The following is a 14,630-nucleotide window of genomic DNA, read 5'->3' on the forward strand; positions in this document are numbered from 1 at the left end:
AGGCAGAGGCTTAACCAACTGAGCCTCCCAGGCGTCCCCAGCGGACATTTTGTCTGGTGACCCGATGCTGCTGCATGATCTGACAGGGTGACGTCCATAATTTGAATAATGCTAGATAATTTGACAGGGTGTGAAACTTACCTTTGGGGAGTGTTTCTTCTTGTCTCTATAATAATGGACCTGTGGACTTAGGCTGGGACGAGGATGTCACAGAGGGAAGGGGAGGCTGAATGTGCAGGGATTGAGACCTGCGCTGTGGAGAGGGACACAACCCGCTCAGGCATTGCCTCCTCCGTGATGCTGGCATACATCACAGTGTCAAATGGGTGTCCTCAAGGTATGTAGGAGGGAAAGGCTGCCACTTGGGCAGGGTGAGGGGACTCCTGGAACTAACCCTTGTTACCCATGGGGGATACTGCTGGATGTTCTGGTCTGGGGGTGCAGCTCACGGACGACCAAGCACAGCACCCACGTCCTGCAGGGCTGGGCTGGCCATGGGCAGGCACAGAGGGCAGGAGACATTGGCATCCCGTAGTGGCAACACGTGGGAGAGAAAGAACAGCATCTCCTGAGGCTGAAGTCCACTGTTCTGACACAGACTGTCCCTCCACAGGTCTGTCTGGTGGGCCGAGGGGTCCTCACTAAGGAAGGGATTGAATTGACCATTTCTACGGCTGACTCTGACCTGTTGCTGTGCTCTTAGGCAGGACCAGAAACCCTCAGACTCTGCTGTCAACCTCTTCTTGCTTCCTCATTCCCAGACCCTTCCCCTTTATTTCCCTCCCATCATACCCCTGAAGGAATGAGTCAACATTAGGAGAGCCATGAATTCTCTTTCAGCAGGAGAGAACAGAGCAGGGAGGTCAGGAGGGGGCTGAGGTAGCTGCCTCCTCAGGCTGGAAATTCACAGACGGCCAGGTGGGGGATGCCGCAGGAGACGTCATTCCAGAGCCCGTCCTCCAGGATGGTCACGCAGTCCTCCCCGCTGGCATCGTTAGGCTCACCAGTCTTCCAGTTCCTGTAGGTCAGGCTCCCCCCTGTCACATACATAAACTGACCCTCCGTCACCTCATCCGTGATGCCCAGGAAGGCCGTGCTCTCGGCTACATCCTGGATGGCTTTGTTCTCTTCGGCATTCCTAGGGGTGGCCACAGTGCCCTGGAGCTCAGCACACAGAGCCTTCACTTTGGAAAAAGTCATCTCTTCACCATTGGTCACATAGAACTTCTTCCCAGTCTTTTTGCCCAAGGAGAAGGTTTGCACTGAAATCACAATGGGTGGGAGAGGTTGACCGGGCTTGAGGTTCAGCCCAAGACACTAGGGGGGAAAAGCCTTGCTCTGGGAACTCAGGACTCGGAAAAATAGCCCCATGCTCAACCACCAGGTCAGATCCTAGTAAGGAAGCCCTCCTCAGCTGTAGAGCAAGCAAGTCCATGGTGGAAAGCTCACAGCCTCCTGGGAGATCCCACCCCGCAGATGAACACCTGTTACAAACTGGCCTGGTGCAGGGGGTGGTCGGGCTGCCCTGCCGGGCTTGGGATCCAGGTATGCATGGATAGCCATCTGAGCCAAGGGGTTGCGGAAGAAAGAGGCAGGATTCTAGAGGAGGCAGACTTTCGCATCCAGTCCTTCCTTCACTACTTCCTAGCTCCGGGACAGTGAGGGAATTATCTACCTTTCTCGGACCGATCTTTCCTCCCCTGTAAATGAAATAGGTCTAAGCCCTACAAATAGGACTGGTGAGAGGATTGAATGAAACCACACTGCGAGGGAATGCCAACCTAGCACGGGCCACGGGATATGGTAAGTGTTCATAAATGTTAATCCTTGTCCACCCTCCCCTGAAACCGAGAGCACGCCAGAAAAAGATGAGAGCCGAGAACGCCCTGGGGTGCAGAAAGTGAGCTTACACTTTTTGACATGGTCCAGTTCTGATTTCAGGCTCATTATCTCCCTCTTCAGGTTAGCCAGCATTGTCTCAGCAACTGCGAAGCAGTAGGAAGAAGGGCATTTAATGAGAAGACCATTAGTTGGAGAGGAGAGTGCGGGGTGAGCTTAGTGAAGAGTATGCTTAGTCTAGAAAAACAAGAAACCAAAATGAGGCAAAAGGAAGAAAATCTCTGGATTCCTACCTTCTGAGATACTCTTAGTAGCTTTTGTAAACTATTAACTCTGAACTAACAATAATAATAATAATAAATAACTTAAAAATTATGACTCTGGATCTTTTTGTTCACATAGTGCTTAAATGTTGCAATATTGTAACTATTTATAAGAAAGAGCCCAACTCATTATTCTCCCTTTTGAAAATTTTCCTTAATTATTCTCTTTCATTTCTTATTTCAGGCAAACTTTTTAATACTCTTATAATTTTGATGGGCCAGCTGGTGGGTATTAACAAGAGGTCATCATTTTACTTTTGTTGGGACTGAATTTATGTCCTTTGACCTTGAATCAAGTTGCCATGACGTTCCCCATGATTCAGGGGTCCTAGGAAACCGACCGTTTTCATAGCACTCTTCTGACCCTACACACAAAGCTGGCCACTGAGAGGACACCGTCGTTCCCTCCCAGCCTGGAGACACACATAGACTGTGTCTGCTGAGTAAGAGCCAGGGCCCATCTCCCACAGAGCCCTGGGGAGGCAACAGCAGGGTTTGGAAGTCTGCCCTCGGGAGTAAGGGTCAGGGGAATGAGTGTACCCAGTCGGGAGCAGTTTGGCATCTTCCAATGGAGCAGGAGAATAGGAACCACCTCCCACCTGACCCTTAAGGCCCCAGAGCCTTGGGTCCCCTAGGCCCACACTGGGGGGTGGTGAGTTCCTTACCTGAACTATCTCCATAGTCTCCTTTGGGTCCCTTTAGTCCTGGAGCCCCAGGAACCCCAGGAGCCCCGATATTTCCTGGAGGCCCCACTTTTCCTGGAGGGCCCTGCAAACCTCGGAGCCCTTGTCCTGTTGTAAGAGGAAGGAAAAGTGATTCAGGGGCTGTGGCTCCTTCTCTTTTTCCAGAAGTTCAATGTGATTTACCTTGACCCCAGAGAAACTCCAGTAAGCCAGTGGTGGCCCAAAGAAAAAAGATTCTCCTGCTCCCCAGCCTGTGCTAAGGGCCAGTTCCCCGAACGGGCAGGACGTCTGCTCTCTACAAGTGACCACACATCGAGGATTCCCGTGTGGAAATCTGGGCTCCTGCAGAACCGGAGAATCATCTTTGTTTTGGAGGGAATGACCTTTCACAAGAATGAGCCTAAGTGAATGGTCACGTGGTTGTAAGCGGAAGATGAGTGTTGTCCTGTCTCTGCTAGACATCTTTTAGGGAACAGTCTCCCATGGGGGGTAAAGATTTAGGAAGTCAGAGCAGCCTGCCCTGTACCTGGCTCGCCCTTTTCTCCCTTGGGTCCGTCTCACCCGTCTCTGCCCGGGATGGCACAGGTAATCACTGAGCACGTCTTCTGGGCATCGCCCGAGATTTCTGCTTCTGAGTTGGCTGCTGTCAGCACACACAGAAGGACAGGAAGTGATGAAAACAGGAGCATGATCCTGAACCTTAGGGTGGAGAAAGCCAGGGGATATAATTCCATCTCCTCTTGCTTTGTCAGCCTTTGCTGACCCCATCCACCGTGCCAGACCCTGTGCTCCGGGCAGGAGACTCAGAAGGGACTGTCGCGGCTCTTGGCTCTGCATTACTCCCAAGCTACTGGAGAGACAGACAAGTGAAGAGTAGTAGAAGTAGTTCAGTGCTGAAACAAGGGTAATATAACAGTCGCACACGCAAGAGTGATACACCAGGGGCCTGTGGATTCGAGCCTTGGGAAGTTAGGCCACCGCCCATACATGAGATCCACGAGGTCTGGTGATCACAAACTGACCATCTGCTTCGGTGATCTGGCAGAAAGATGGAGAGCTCAGCCCCTGCGTGAGCTTTGGCTCCTCTTTCTTGATTCCCTTCTTGAGGTCCCAGGGAACCTCAGTTTCCCTTTTCTTCCCCTTCCTGTGGGCCCTAAAGTTAGACTCAAACTCCAAGTAGGTAACCTGAGGTCCCACAAGACCCATTTCTCAGCAGAACCTGGTTTCTGATATCCTTTCTCTCATTCCACATAAGAACTCTGTCCTTCACTCCGGGCCACGACAGCCCCAGGGATCAGTCCTAGTTGTTTCCCTGTCAACCTGCCAATCATCTTGCGGCAAGTCTCTACCCTGCGACAGGCACTTGGGGGTGGGGGGTAGGCTCAGGACCCAGGGTGCCCTGAGGCAGGCTTCTGACTCTCAGAATAGAACCTCCTTTGGTCCTTGATCCCGGCCAGACGAGACAGATTTCTCCTTTCTTGGCTTGAGATTTTCCACTGAGAGGTCGTTTTTGCCAGCCAGAACCCAGGCTCCTGAAATTTCGGTTCATGCTGGACCCGGCAGCCTGTCAGCTGCACAGTGCACCCCAGCTCAGTTCCTTCTCCTGGCGGGGTCGTCTGCAGGCTGCCCAGAGGCCTCCCCAGCTCTGTGCCCCCAGCCAGCCGTCAGATTACCGTTCAGCTTCATGCCCAAGCCAGCCCCCTTTCCAGAAGCTTGGCAGCCCAGCCCCCGTGGGCCTGTCTGGCCTCTCATCCCAGAGTCCCTGTCCCTTTCTCCCTCACTGCTTCCTTGCCCTTGCCTTCCCCGGCCTGTCTGCTGCCTTAACCTTTCCTTTCCTGCAGGACACAGTGAGAAGTGTTGAGTTCCTTTTTTTTTAAGGTTTTTATTTTTCTGACAGAGACATAGAGAGGGAGTGCAAGTAGGCAGAGTGACAGAGGGAAAGGGAGAAGCAGGCTCCTCACTGAGCAGGGAGCCCAACACAGGGCTTGATCCCATGACCTGGGATCATGACCTGAGCCGAAGGCAGCCGCTTAACCCACTGGGCCACCCAGGTGCCCCAGAAGAGAACTTTCTTGATCACTTTCATCTCCACCTTTCTTTTTTCTATTTTCTTTTCTTTTCGTTTTTTCCACTTCCCCTGATCATCCTGGAGGCCAGGGTCAGAGCTTAAACATGTTGTTGGCAGAAATAGCCCACTTCCATTTTTCCCTTTGCCTGACAAAACCACCCTTTCATTTGCAGAAAGGTCAAATGGACCCTGAAAGGATATAAATGTCCCAGGTCAGATGGGCCTGACCACCCCACCCAAGCCTCTGCTGGACCCTTGGCCCAGGCCTTTCCCTCCATCCTCCAGAAATGACTTACTAGGCTCTCCTCAAAGCACAGGGGCTATGGCCGGGAAGCAGGTCTTCTAGCCCACAGACATTAAGCCCAATTAACCTTATGACAAGGGACAGCGCTGGACCGGCCTTCAACCCCAGATTAATAAACAACTGTCCTCAGAACCAGTGTCTACTGGGGCGGCTGTCCAGCGCCAGTGCTGGGGTCTGCGGCCCAGCACTGGGCAGCTCACTACTTGAATAGCCCAAACGCCTCCTCCTGCTCGTCCCTCCCGAGCGTCCAGCTCTGTCCGTCTGATTCCCCAGAATCATAGTCTGGACAAGAGTTCCCCACCCCTAGATATTTATTTCTAGAAGAGACACGATTAGACATTCTACCAAACACACTCATGCGTGAGCACACACATGTCCACACTTGCCTACACGTACAGGCTCCCCACTCTGTGTCCCCTGCTCTGACTCGTTCAGCTCCCCCCCTCCAAACTTGTGTTTGGTTTACGGTAGGGATGGGGGCTGGGAGGGGTTAAACACTGAGTAGCCTCATTCCTCCCTTCTCCTTCACAACATTTACCGAAGGTACTCTTTTTGGATGAGGTGCAGATGTCCCAGGGTGAGGGCCAGGGAAGGAAGTACCTGGAGGTACCTCAAGTTCAAAGCTGGATGTGAGCACTTGCACTGAAGCTACCACAGCCTAGGACACTTGTCTCTGTCTTTGCATGATCGTTATCATTCACTTTGCAGTTCAACTATTCTCTCTGGAGAAAGGGCTTCCCTCTAATATTTAATTTTAAGTAGCCACTCCCTCGTGTCTTTCTTTCTTTCTTTCTTTCTTTTTTAAGATTTTATTTATTTATTTGACAGAGATCACGAGTAGGCAGAGAGGCAGGCGTGGGGGCGCTGGGGGGGGGAAGCAGGCTCCCCGCTGAGCAGAGAAACTGACACGGGGCTCGATCCCAGGGCCCTGAGATCATGACCCGAGCTGAAGGCAGAGGCTCAACGCACTGAGCCACCCAGGTGCCCCCCGTCATGTCTTTCTGTTTTAATTCTTTGCCCACTAGAGATACACCTAGACGACGGACTGTCTTGTTTATTTAGTGGCATATTCGTGGACCACCGCCCTCCTTTAGAACAAGAACTCCTTCAGAACAGGGATCTTGTCCTCGGCTGTTACGGCCCCACCCAGAGCGGTGCCTGGAAGCAGTCACGGCAGCTGGATAAACAGAGAACGCAGGAGTCCCTCCGCCTCCTCCTCTGAGCAGCGCCCCCCCCCCCCCCCCCCCCCCCCCCCCCCCCCCCGGCAACTCCCCCCCCCCCCCCCCCGACTGCTCGCCAGCCAGAGCTAATGTCATTGCCCACGTTCCCGGCTACTTTTCTAGGGCAGGAGCTGCGTTTGATTCACTGGCTTGTCTCCACGGTGCACCCCGGGGTGGGGGGCCACACAGGACGGGTCCCCTGAGAGAGTGGGGGCAGAGCGGGGAGCAGAGACCATGCGCCAGAGCCAGGGGTAGACCGGTCCACACGGTGCCTCCGCACCTGGTTTCCAGCAGCATCCGCTTATCTCCTGATCAAGTGGCCTTTTTCAAGTCCCTGACCTGACCTTTGGTTCCTGCCCTCCCCCAAATTTACACTCGCTCTTTGAAACACTCAGTCTTATCAAACAGCTCGAGAAGTTTGCATTTTCCCTGGTGGGGAGTCGGTGCGGGGCCACTTCCCTTGGACTCTGCCTTGTGATTGGGGTTCTGGCTTCTTGAGGGTCATCAGCTCTGTGTACTCAAAGTCCCTATGCCCCGCTCAGCAGCCCTCCTAGATTCCTGGGGCCCCCTGGACAGAAGACCCCTGGCAGAGCTGTGTTTCCTGCTGCCATTGACATGACTTTGAAGGGCCCCAGGCCCAGAGGACAAAGAACATCCAGCCCACGCAGCAAATGGGCAGACCTCCCAGAAAGGCAGGAATGTGAAGCAGAGAATTACATAAACCAGGACCCTTGATGCTACAGACTAGAGGAAAAGCGGCTCGGGGAAGCAGGGGAGATAATATGGCAGGAGGTGGGAGGGATGAGCAAAGAAAGGGACAAGAAAGCCTAGACTTCTCTGGGGAAAGAGCCTCCTTTGAAGAGGCATATTCTTTAGTCTGTCCTCAGGTAGGCCTGGCTTTATTGTTTTGTCTTTAAGATTTTATTTATTGGGGCTCCTGGGTGGCTCAGTGGGTTAAACCTCGGCCTTCAGCTCAGGTCATGGTCTCAGGGTCCTGGGATCGAGCCCCGCAACTGGCTCTCTGCTCAGCAGGGAGCCTGCTCCCCACCCCCCCACCGCAACCTGCTGCTCTGCCTACTTGTGATCTCTCTCTGTCAAATAAATAAAATCTTTAAAAGAAAAGATTTTATTTATTTATTTGAGAGCGAGCAAGCAGAAGAGGGGGTAAGGTCAGAGGGAGAAGTAGACTCCCCGCTGAGCAGAGAGCCTGAGGCAGGACTCGATCCTGGGGCTCCAGGATCATGACCTGAGCCAAAGGCAGTCACTTGACCGACTAAGCCACCCAGGTGCCCTAGGCCTGGGTTTTAATGCATGCTACACGCTAATGTTATTCTGCCGAGGTGGTTATTATTGAATTTGGCTATTTATGCCAAGATGAAAAATAGTTTTTCAAGTATGTCAGCTTGTCACTCCCTAGTGCACCATAGGGACTTTCATGCTAGGTGCCTCAGGATTTTCTCAGATGGAGATCAGCTAAGTTCAAGGTCCTCTTGTAAAAATTACCAAACACAGTAGAAATTAAGCAGAATGAAAGATGACTGATACTACAAGCTTCCGAAGGAGTCCTCCCAGGATAGCTACCTCTATTTAACAGATACATTGACATTTTTATTTTTATTTATTTTTAAAGATTTGATTTATTTATTGTCAGAGAGAATGTGAGAGAGGAGAGAGAGCATAAGCCGGGGGGAGCGGCAGGCAGAGGGAGAAGCAGGCTCCCCACTGAGCAGGGACCCTGACATGGAACTCGATCCCAGGACCCTGAGATCATGACCTGAGCTGACTGAGCCACCCAGATGTCCCAAATTGATATTTTTTAAAAGACAGTATAAGAAAGAAAGAAGCATGGGCACCTGGGTGGCTCAGTGGGTTAAGCCTCTGCCTTTGGCTCAGGTCATGATCCCAGGGTCCTTGGATGGAGGCCCACACTGGGCTCTCTACTCAGCAGGGAAACTGCTTCCCCCTTCTCTCTGCCTGCCTCTCTGCCTACTTGTGATCTCTATCAAATAAATAAATAAATACAATCTTTTAAAAAAAAAGAAAGAAAGAAGCAAAGAAAGAATGAAAATTTAAACAATCGAATTAATGAATTAGAATAAGGAAATAACTATAAAGTTAATAATATACTTTTTTAAAAAAAACTGTTCTTTACAAGAACAAAATAAATAAACTTGGCAAATCTGACCAGAGAAGTTTGGATTACTGTTGCTGATATTTTATGTCTCCATATCATAGAATTACACGTTCATGCCCTTGGCCATGGTACATTGTGGAGTCTGTCCCTGGAGTACGCGGGATGCTCTATGTCCCACCCCCTGCGATATTCGGCTTGGCCATGTGACTGTGAGCAGACACAAGAGGAACAGCAGCTTTCCATGTGCTTGGGCATTTAACCCGGCCTCTTCTGGTTTTTCCAATCATGGGACAATATGTCTTCACTACTACTAATATTGGATTAATTAAACAATGTGGAGCAGACACAAACCCACCTGAAAGCCAGAAGTCAAAAGTAGCTACTGACGTCCAGGCATGCATCCGTGGTCAGTAGCATGGTCCCTGGAACCTGACTCATGTATTCACAGCCCAGACCGCGCACGAACTTGCCATATGGCCTACGGCACATCACTGTGACCTTTATGAGCCTCAGTATTCTTATTCGTAAAATGGGGACAACAACAGCATCCACAAAATAGGGTTAAGGAGGATCACATGAGTTAGTCCAAGTGTAGTTCCTGGCACAGAGTAAGTGTGATGAGAGTATCAGCCCCTAGACCAGGGAGGGTATATCCCAGGAAGGAAAGGATGGTTTGATATCAAAAACTAAATCCATGCAACTCACTAATATAATATATAACAAGTTTGATGAAGAGTCATAGAGCAGACATGTACAATCTGGAAGCTTGAAGCTCACCCTGTTCTCAAAATAAAGGGGCACCTGGGTGGCTCAGTGGGTTAAAGCCTCTACCTTTGGCTCAGGTCATGATCCCAGGTTCCTGAGATTGAGCCCCACATTGGGCTCTCTGCTCAGCGGGGAGCCTGCTTCCTCCTCTCTTTCTGCCTACCTCTCTGCCTACTTGTGATCTCTCTCTGTCAAATAAATAAATAAAATATTTTTAAAAAATGAATACATGGCCTCACAATGTTTCATACAATCTTTTCCCCAGAACCCTGCATTGCAAACATTCTAGGACTGATTGATTGATTTGACAGAAAGCGATAGTGAGAGAGAGGGAACACAAGCATGGGGGAGCTGGAGAGGGAGAAGCAGGCTCCCTGCACACCACCACCTTCGGGCTATGGGAAACATTGAGGTGGCGGAGTGGAAAATGGAAGGCATGCTATCACCACCCACAAAGGAACCGTGTGGGGTTAGCTCAGGAGATATCTTAATGCCGGCCATTAGCACGAATGCCCCATGTTCTTCCAGATGTTTTCCGTAGCTTGCCGTATGTTTGTACGACTTAGGGGTGCAAAGCAGTTTGCCCCTCCAACCCAACAAAGAAGGCATTACCTGAGATGGAACTCTCCATTTTTTTTTGAGGTAAGTTGGGGCTCAGAGCCAGAGTTAATTTGATTTCTAGAAATACAGAAACTTTTTGTTTCTTGAAACCCAAGCAATGAAAACTCATGTTAAGGCAGTCATGGTTTATTACACTTCAGTCACCTCTGTCCAGTAAGAGGCAAGGTGGTTTTGAGCATGAGCTTCCGGTCTGGGTAGACAGGTTTGAATACAGCCTCTGCCACTTGCTCCAAGTCATACAATTCAGAACATTTAACTTCTCTGAGTTTGCGTCCTCAATAAAAATGGGGGGAAATCAGGCTGGGCCCATGGCATTGTGTAAAGATTAAATCCTATTCCATAAGATGTATTAGATGTATTAGAAGTGCTTGGCAAGGTTCTGGGTACATAGACTTGGCACATACGCTATTTGTGTGCTCCCTAAACAGCCAATGGTGTGGTGAGAGGTGTGAACACCTCACTGAGATCCAAAATAGGTGTGGACACGTCCATCAGCCAGAAGTTACTTGGATTATGTCTGGGTCGGGGGTGAGATCTTCCCTAGGGGTGTAGACAGGCTGCTTTTCGGTCAGGGAGTTGGGAGGCAACCCAAGACTCAAGGAAATTATTAGGGTTAGGTTGGCCTCCCGCACATGCCGGGGCACCCCCCAGCCCTCCAGCCTCATGGAGACACTGACCAGATGTGCCCTCATAGGCTCCAGGCTGCCAGAGAATCCCAAATGCGTCCTTAGCCCCATGCATATGGAATTCCCCAGGAGTCCCCCCTACACACCATTGTGCTTGATCAGAACTGCCAAATCTTGATGAGGTTGGGCAGTGGGTAGTCTGCAGAGGGAGAGGAGAGGGGGCTGGGAAGCAGGCACCTGCTGTGTGATTCTGGAGGGAACTTCCAACCCAGGACCTCACTGTTGCCATCTGGCCATGAAGAAACTGGACAAGAGGAGGAAGAAGGAAGTCTCCGACTCTTGCCCAAGGGCAAGGTTAGGAGGGGCACCTGCAGTGCAGGGCCAAGAGGGGCTGGGGGAGTGGGGAGGGACATGTCAGACTGATTTCTGATGCATGAAGTGGGCGAGGATTCCGGACCTGACCAGGGAGGGGAGTGGCTAAGAATGCCTCCTGCTTGAGGGGCCACAAATACATTTTGCTGGGAAGGAGCTGTAGCATCTCAGAGATCAGGCACATGTTCCGGCTGGAGGCTGGAAGGCAAGGCAGGGCCCTATCTACCCGGCCACCCAGGGGCCTTCTCAGAACTCACAGATGGCCAGCCGGTACTGCAGGCAGTTTTTGTTGTTCCACTGCCCATCTGTGTACATCTCCACACACTTCTCCTTGCCCCACCCCCTGGGCTCCCCTGGGTACCAATTGGTGTAATTCACAGGGGCCCCATCCAGGTAGAGGAACTCTTTGGAGTCGGGGCTCTCCATCAGGCCCAGGTACGCGTAAGTGTTGTACTTCTTCACGATGCTTGCGATGGCTTCGTTCTCTTCCGGGCTTGTCGGGGCAGCGATGCGACCACCTGCTCTGGCACATAACCTTTGAATGTCCTCAAAATTTACCGACTGCCCGTTGCTGGAGAAGACCTTCTCTCCCACGACCAGCATGGACTCCTGCAAGCTGAGGACTGGAGCAGAGAAACCGAGTCAGGCCACCGACTGCTCTGGCTCGTGGTCCCCGCCCCTCGCTCGGGCTCCCTGTCTTTACGCCCGCTCTCCTCTCCTGCCCTGCCAGCCTGAGTCTTCCTCAATCCCCCTCCCTGCTCTTATCATTCTCTTCGTTCACCCATTTCACAATTACTGATCGACCATCTATTATGCGCTAGGAATTCCAATTTACAAGATTCAATAGAAAGCGAGAGAGGGGGTGCCTGGGTGGCTCAGTTGGTTAGGCAACTGCCTTCCACTCAGGTCATGATCCTGGAGTTCCGGGATCAAGTCCAGCATCGGGCTCCCTACTCAGCAGGAAGTCTGCTTCTCCCTCTGACCCTGCCCCTTCTCATGCTCTCTCTCACCAATAAGTAAATAAAATCTTAAAAAAAAAAATGGCAAGATAGGCAGAGAACTTATACTCCCCTGACATCGGGAGCTGAACTGTGTCTACCTCTGTCTCCTTGGAGACATTCAAAGAATCAGGAAAGGGAAGTATCATTTTTTTTCCCCAAGACCTGCATATCCACCCCCGCTTGTCGAGTCTCGAGGTTCTGGAGCCCGATGCTGGGAATGGAGGAAACTCTGTGCTGTAAGCCCCTGTGGAACCCCCTTACCTCCCATGGCCTTCAGGATTTGATGTCTGAACTTGTGGAGTGTGGTTTGGAGCTCCTCATCTAAAGAAGCTGGAAGCCCTGTCAAGAGATTCCTGCCACGATCAGGGTCCAGCCAAGCAAGACACCCACTTGTGGCCAAGCAGGCCTGACGCCAGCTGCGAGCCTTTACTTGTCCATGCCCACTACTCTGGCCCTGGAGTGTGTCTCCACGCTTGTCCTTTGCTGCAGCCCTGCACCTGCGAAGCTCCCATCTGCCCTTCTTTCCTGCCTTTAACGGCTTCTGTCCTTTAACGGCTTCTGCCTTCTGTCCTTTAACGGCTCTGTTGGCCCACTCCTGTGGGTTTTTCTGGTTTGGGGGCAAGGTCCCCTCCTTCCCCCTCCACCAAAGACAAATGAGCTATACCCATCCTTCTCTGTCTGGCCTGGCTCTGAGCCATGGAATCATCTACCTGCCTGCCAGAATAGGCTTTCACCGTGGTCTCTACCCCTGATCCTGACCCTTCATCCTCCTTCAACCTTACCCCTCCCCACCTGCCACCCAGCAGCTTGGTCAATAGTGGGCAGTTGTCCAGGAAGCAGGATTTCAAACACTGACGTAGGAAGCCGCTCTGATGGAGAGGTAGAGCTCGTGGTTCTCTGTGTTCTCCTGACTGACCTTGGTCACCGCCCTAAGCTCTGGAGTGCCCCTCTGTATGTGGGGCTCCCATTCGCATCATCTGCCCAGCACCCACATAACCCTGTACACCTTTCAGAATGCGCCCCCTACCTTTGCCCTAGGAAGTGCCTTCCCTGTCTCCCGGCGCTGTCCTAGTCCTGCACCTGATGCCCCACCTGTGCCCATCAGCATTTGTGGTGTGTGGAGCACTTCTAACCCCTGCCAGTCCTCGCCGTGGCCGACTGCCCGGGAGTCTCTGACTCCTCTCCTTGGCCTCATCTTCTCTCACTTGGGCTGAGCGGCATGCCCTTTGCGGGCTTCCAGGGTTCTGTCTGACCCCCACCATCCCTCATGTAACTGGCCACCTGGGCACAGTGCCTGTGTTGTTGAGGCCCACTTGCCCTGCCCTGCTCACCTGGAGGGCCCCTCTCACCAGGCTCCCCCTTTTCTCCACGCTCTCCAGCAACGCCAGGGGCTCCAGTCACCCCCTCAGGCCCGGGGTAGCCTGGCATTCCTCCAGGGGGGCCCATGGGGCCTGCAGAGAGAAGGGGACATGGATGCATGTTATTTACCACCCACAGCAGAGCTGGGGCTGATGTAAAGGGACTCCCCCTTATCAGCTGAGCTGATTCACCTGTCATCCCATGGGCACTTTGAGGGTAACCAGTTTAAGTCCCCCAGGCAACTCCCAACTCCCACCGTGCGCCACCATCCCACTGACTGGGGGACCCAGCCCAGAGCCCAGGACAAGTGGGCCTCCTGGAAACAGGTCCCTGTCCCTCAGCTGAGGGCAGGGACTCACCCAGTACCTGGAGGCCCGGGGTCTCCTTTGACACCGTCTCTCCCATCTCTGCCCGGCAAGCCGTGGGATCCGGGAGTGCCAGGGATGCCAGGGTGGCCACCACAGATGTCCTTCCCACTGTACTCGAGGCCGGACACCATCAGCAAGGTGAGAGTGAGGGCCAAAGGGCGCAGCAACATGGCTTCTGTCCCAGAGATTTTCCTGCAGTGAGAAAGCACCACTGGCTCATCTGACACATCTGCAAAGGTTTCCCTGTTGCTGTGCTTTGTCAAGATTCAGGCACGTGGCCAGGCCTGGGGGCCAGTGCAGGTACAGACACGACTAAGGGAAAGACCCAACTTGTCTCTGGAAACTGCTGGCATCCTCTGTGGTCTCACACCCCACCTCTGGGGCTGGAGGCGGGATGGTACCTGAGCTGGTGAGGGGAACCTGGACAGTCAGAGGGCCGGGCTTCTAATGCACTCTCTGTTTACACCTCGCAGTGTGACCATGGGGACTCATGTCACCTGTCTTGACTCCTGTGCCCTGGAGACAATCCCAACCTTTCCCTCCCGGGTTGTGGGGAGGAGGGATGGCGTCACCCCCTCCCTCTGTCCTTATACTGTCAGCTACCCTCCTTGCAGGGTCAGAGAATGAGGATATTGGCAAGCCCACATTTCTGCATCCATCGTTATGATTCTGGGAATGACTCCCACGGGGAGGCCCCCTCTTTCCCAGTCTGGCCCTTAGTTACGCCTGTGACTGCTGGGCTGGTTCTCTTTTCCTGCAACCTGTGCCCTAGGGAGGACCACAGGGATGGGTTTAAACTCACCCTCGCAAACAGAGCCCCTGTGGACCTCTGCCTTCAGGTCGTCGGCGTGGAGAGGCAGGCAGCCCCACTTATATGCACGCAGGCTTCCAGGCTTCCTCTCCAGCCCAGAGAGGCTCCTGTCACAAGGGCCTCAGGAAGCAGCCAT

General features: G+C 52.6%; 2 protein-coding genes across 2 annotated transcripts; both read right to left on the reverse strand.

The window, feature by feature from the left end:
- Window positions 1-891: 891 nt before the first annotated feature.
- Window positions 892-3,534, reverse strand: LOC111145397 (mannose binding lectin 2). Its single transcript, XM_022500273.1, is given in 4 exon segments — window positions 892-1,262; window positions 1,911-1,985; window positions 2,828-2,953; window positions 3,372-3,534. Coding segments are annotated over 4 exon segments (735 nt in total).
- Window positions 3,535-10,067: 6,533 nt separating this feature from the next.
- On the reverse strand, window positions 10,068-14,630 carry LOC111145344 (pulmonary surfactant-associated protein A). Its single transcript, XM_022500194.1, has 5 exons — window positions 14,486-14,630; window positions 13,682-13,875; window positions 13,288-13,407; window positions 12,218-12,295; window positions 10,068-11,578 (listed from the first exon to the last, which is right to left on the reverse strand). The coding sequence occupies exons 2-5, from the start codon at window positions 13,851-13,853 to the stop codon at window positions 11,202-11,204; spliced, it is 747 nt and encodes a 248-aa protein (XP_022355902.1). The 5' UTR covers window positions 13,854-13,875; window positions 14,486-14,630; the 3' UTR covers window positions 10,068-11,201.

This window comes from Enhydra lutris, unplaced genomic scaffold (assembly GCF_002288905.1).
Source record: "Enhydra lutris kenyoni isolate GAN:26980312 unplaced genomic scaffold, ASM228890v2 scaffoldscaffold12, whole genome shotgun sequence".
In the NCBI taxonomy this organism is placed as follows: Eukaryota; Metazoa; Chordata; class Mammalia; order Carnivora; family Mustelidae; genus Enhydra; species Enhydra lutris.

What these genes read in the sequence shown, in the direction of transcription:
- LOC111145344 (XM_022500194.1), bottom strand. Translation starts at nt 13,853, where the DNA reads ATGTTGCTGCGCCCTTTGGCCCTCACTCTCACCTTGCTGATGGTGTCC. An exon ending in TGGTGAGAGGGGCCCTCCAG is followed by an intron (nt 12,296 to 13,287) that starts GTGAGCAGGGCA and finishes ATCTCTTGACAG; the next exon opens with GGCTTCCAGCTTCTTTAGAT. An exon ending in AATCCTGAAGGCCATGGGAG is followed by an intron (nt 11,579 to 12,217) that starts GTAAGGGGGTTC and finishes TCTCTGCTCCAG; the next exon opens with TCCTCAGCTTGCAGGAGTCC.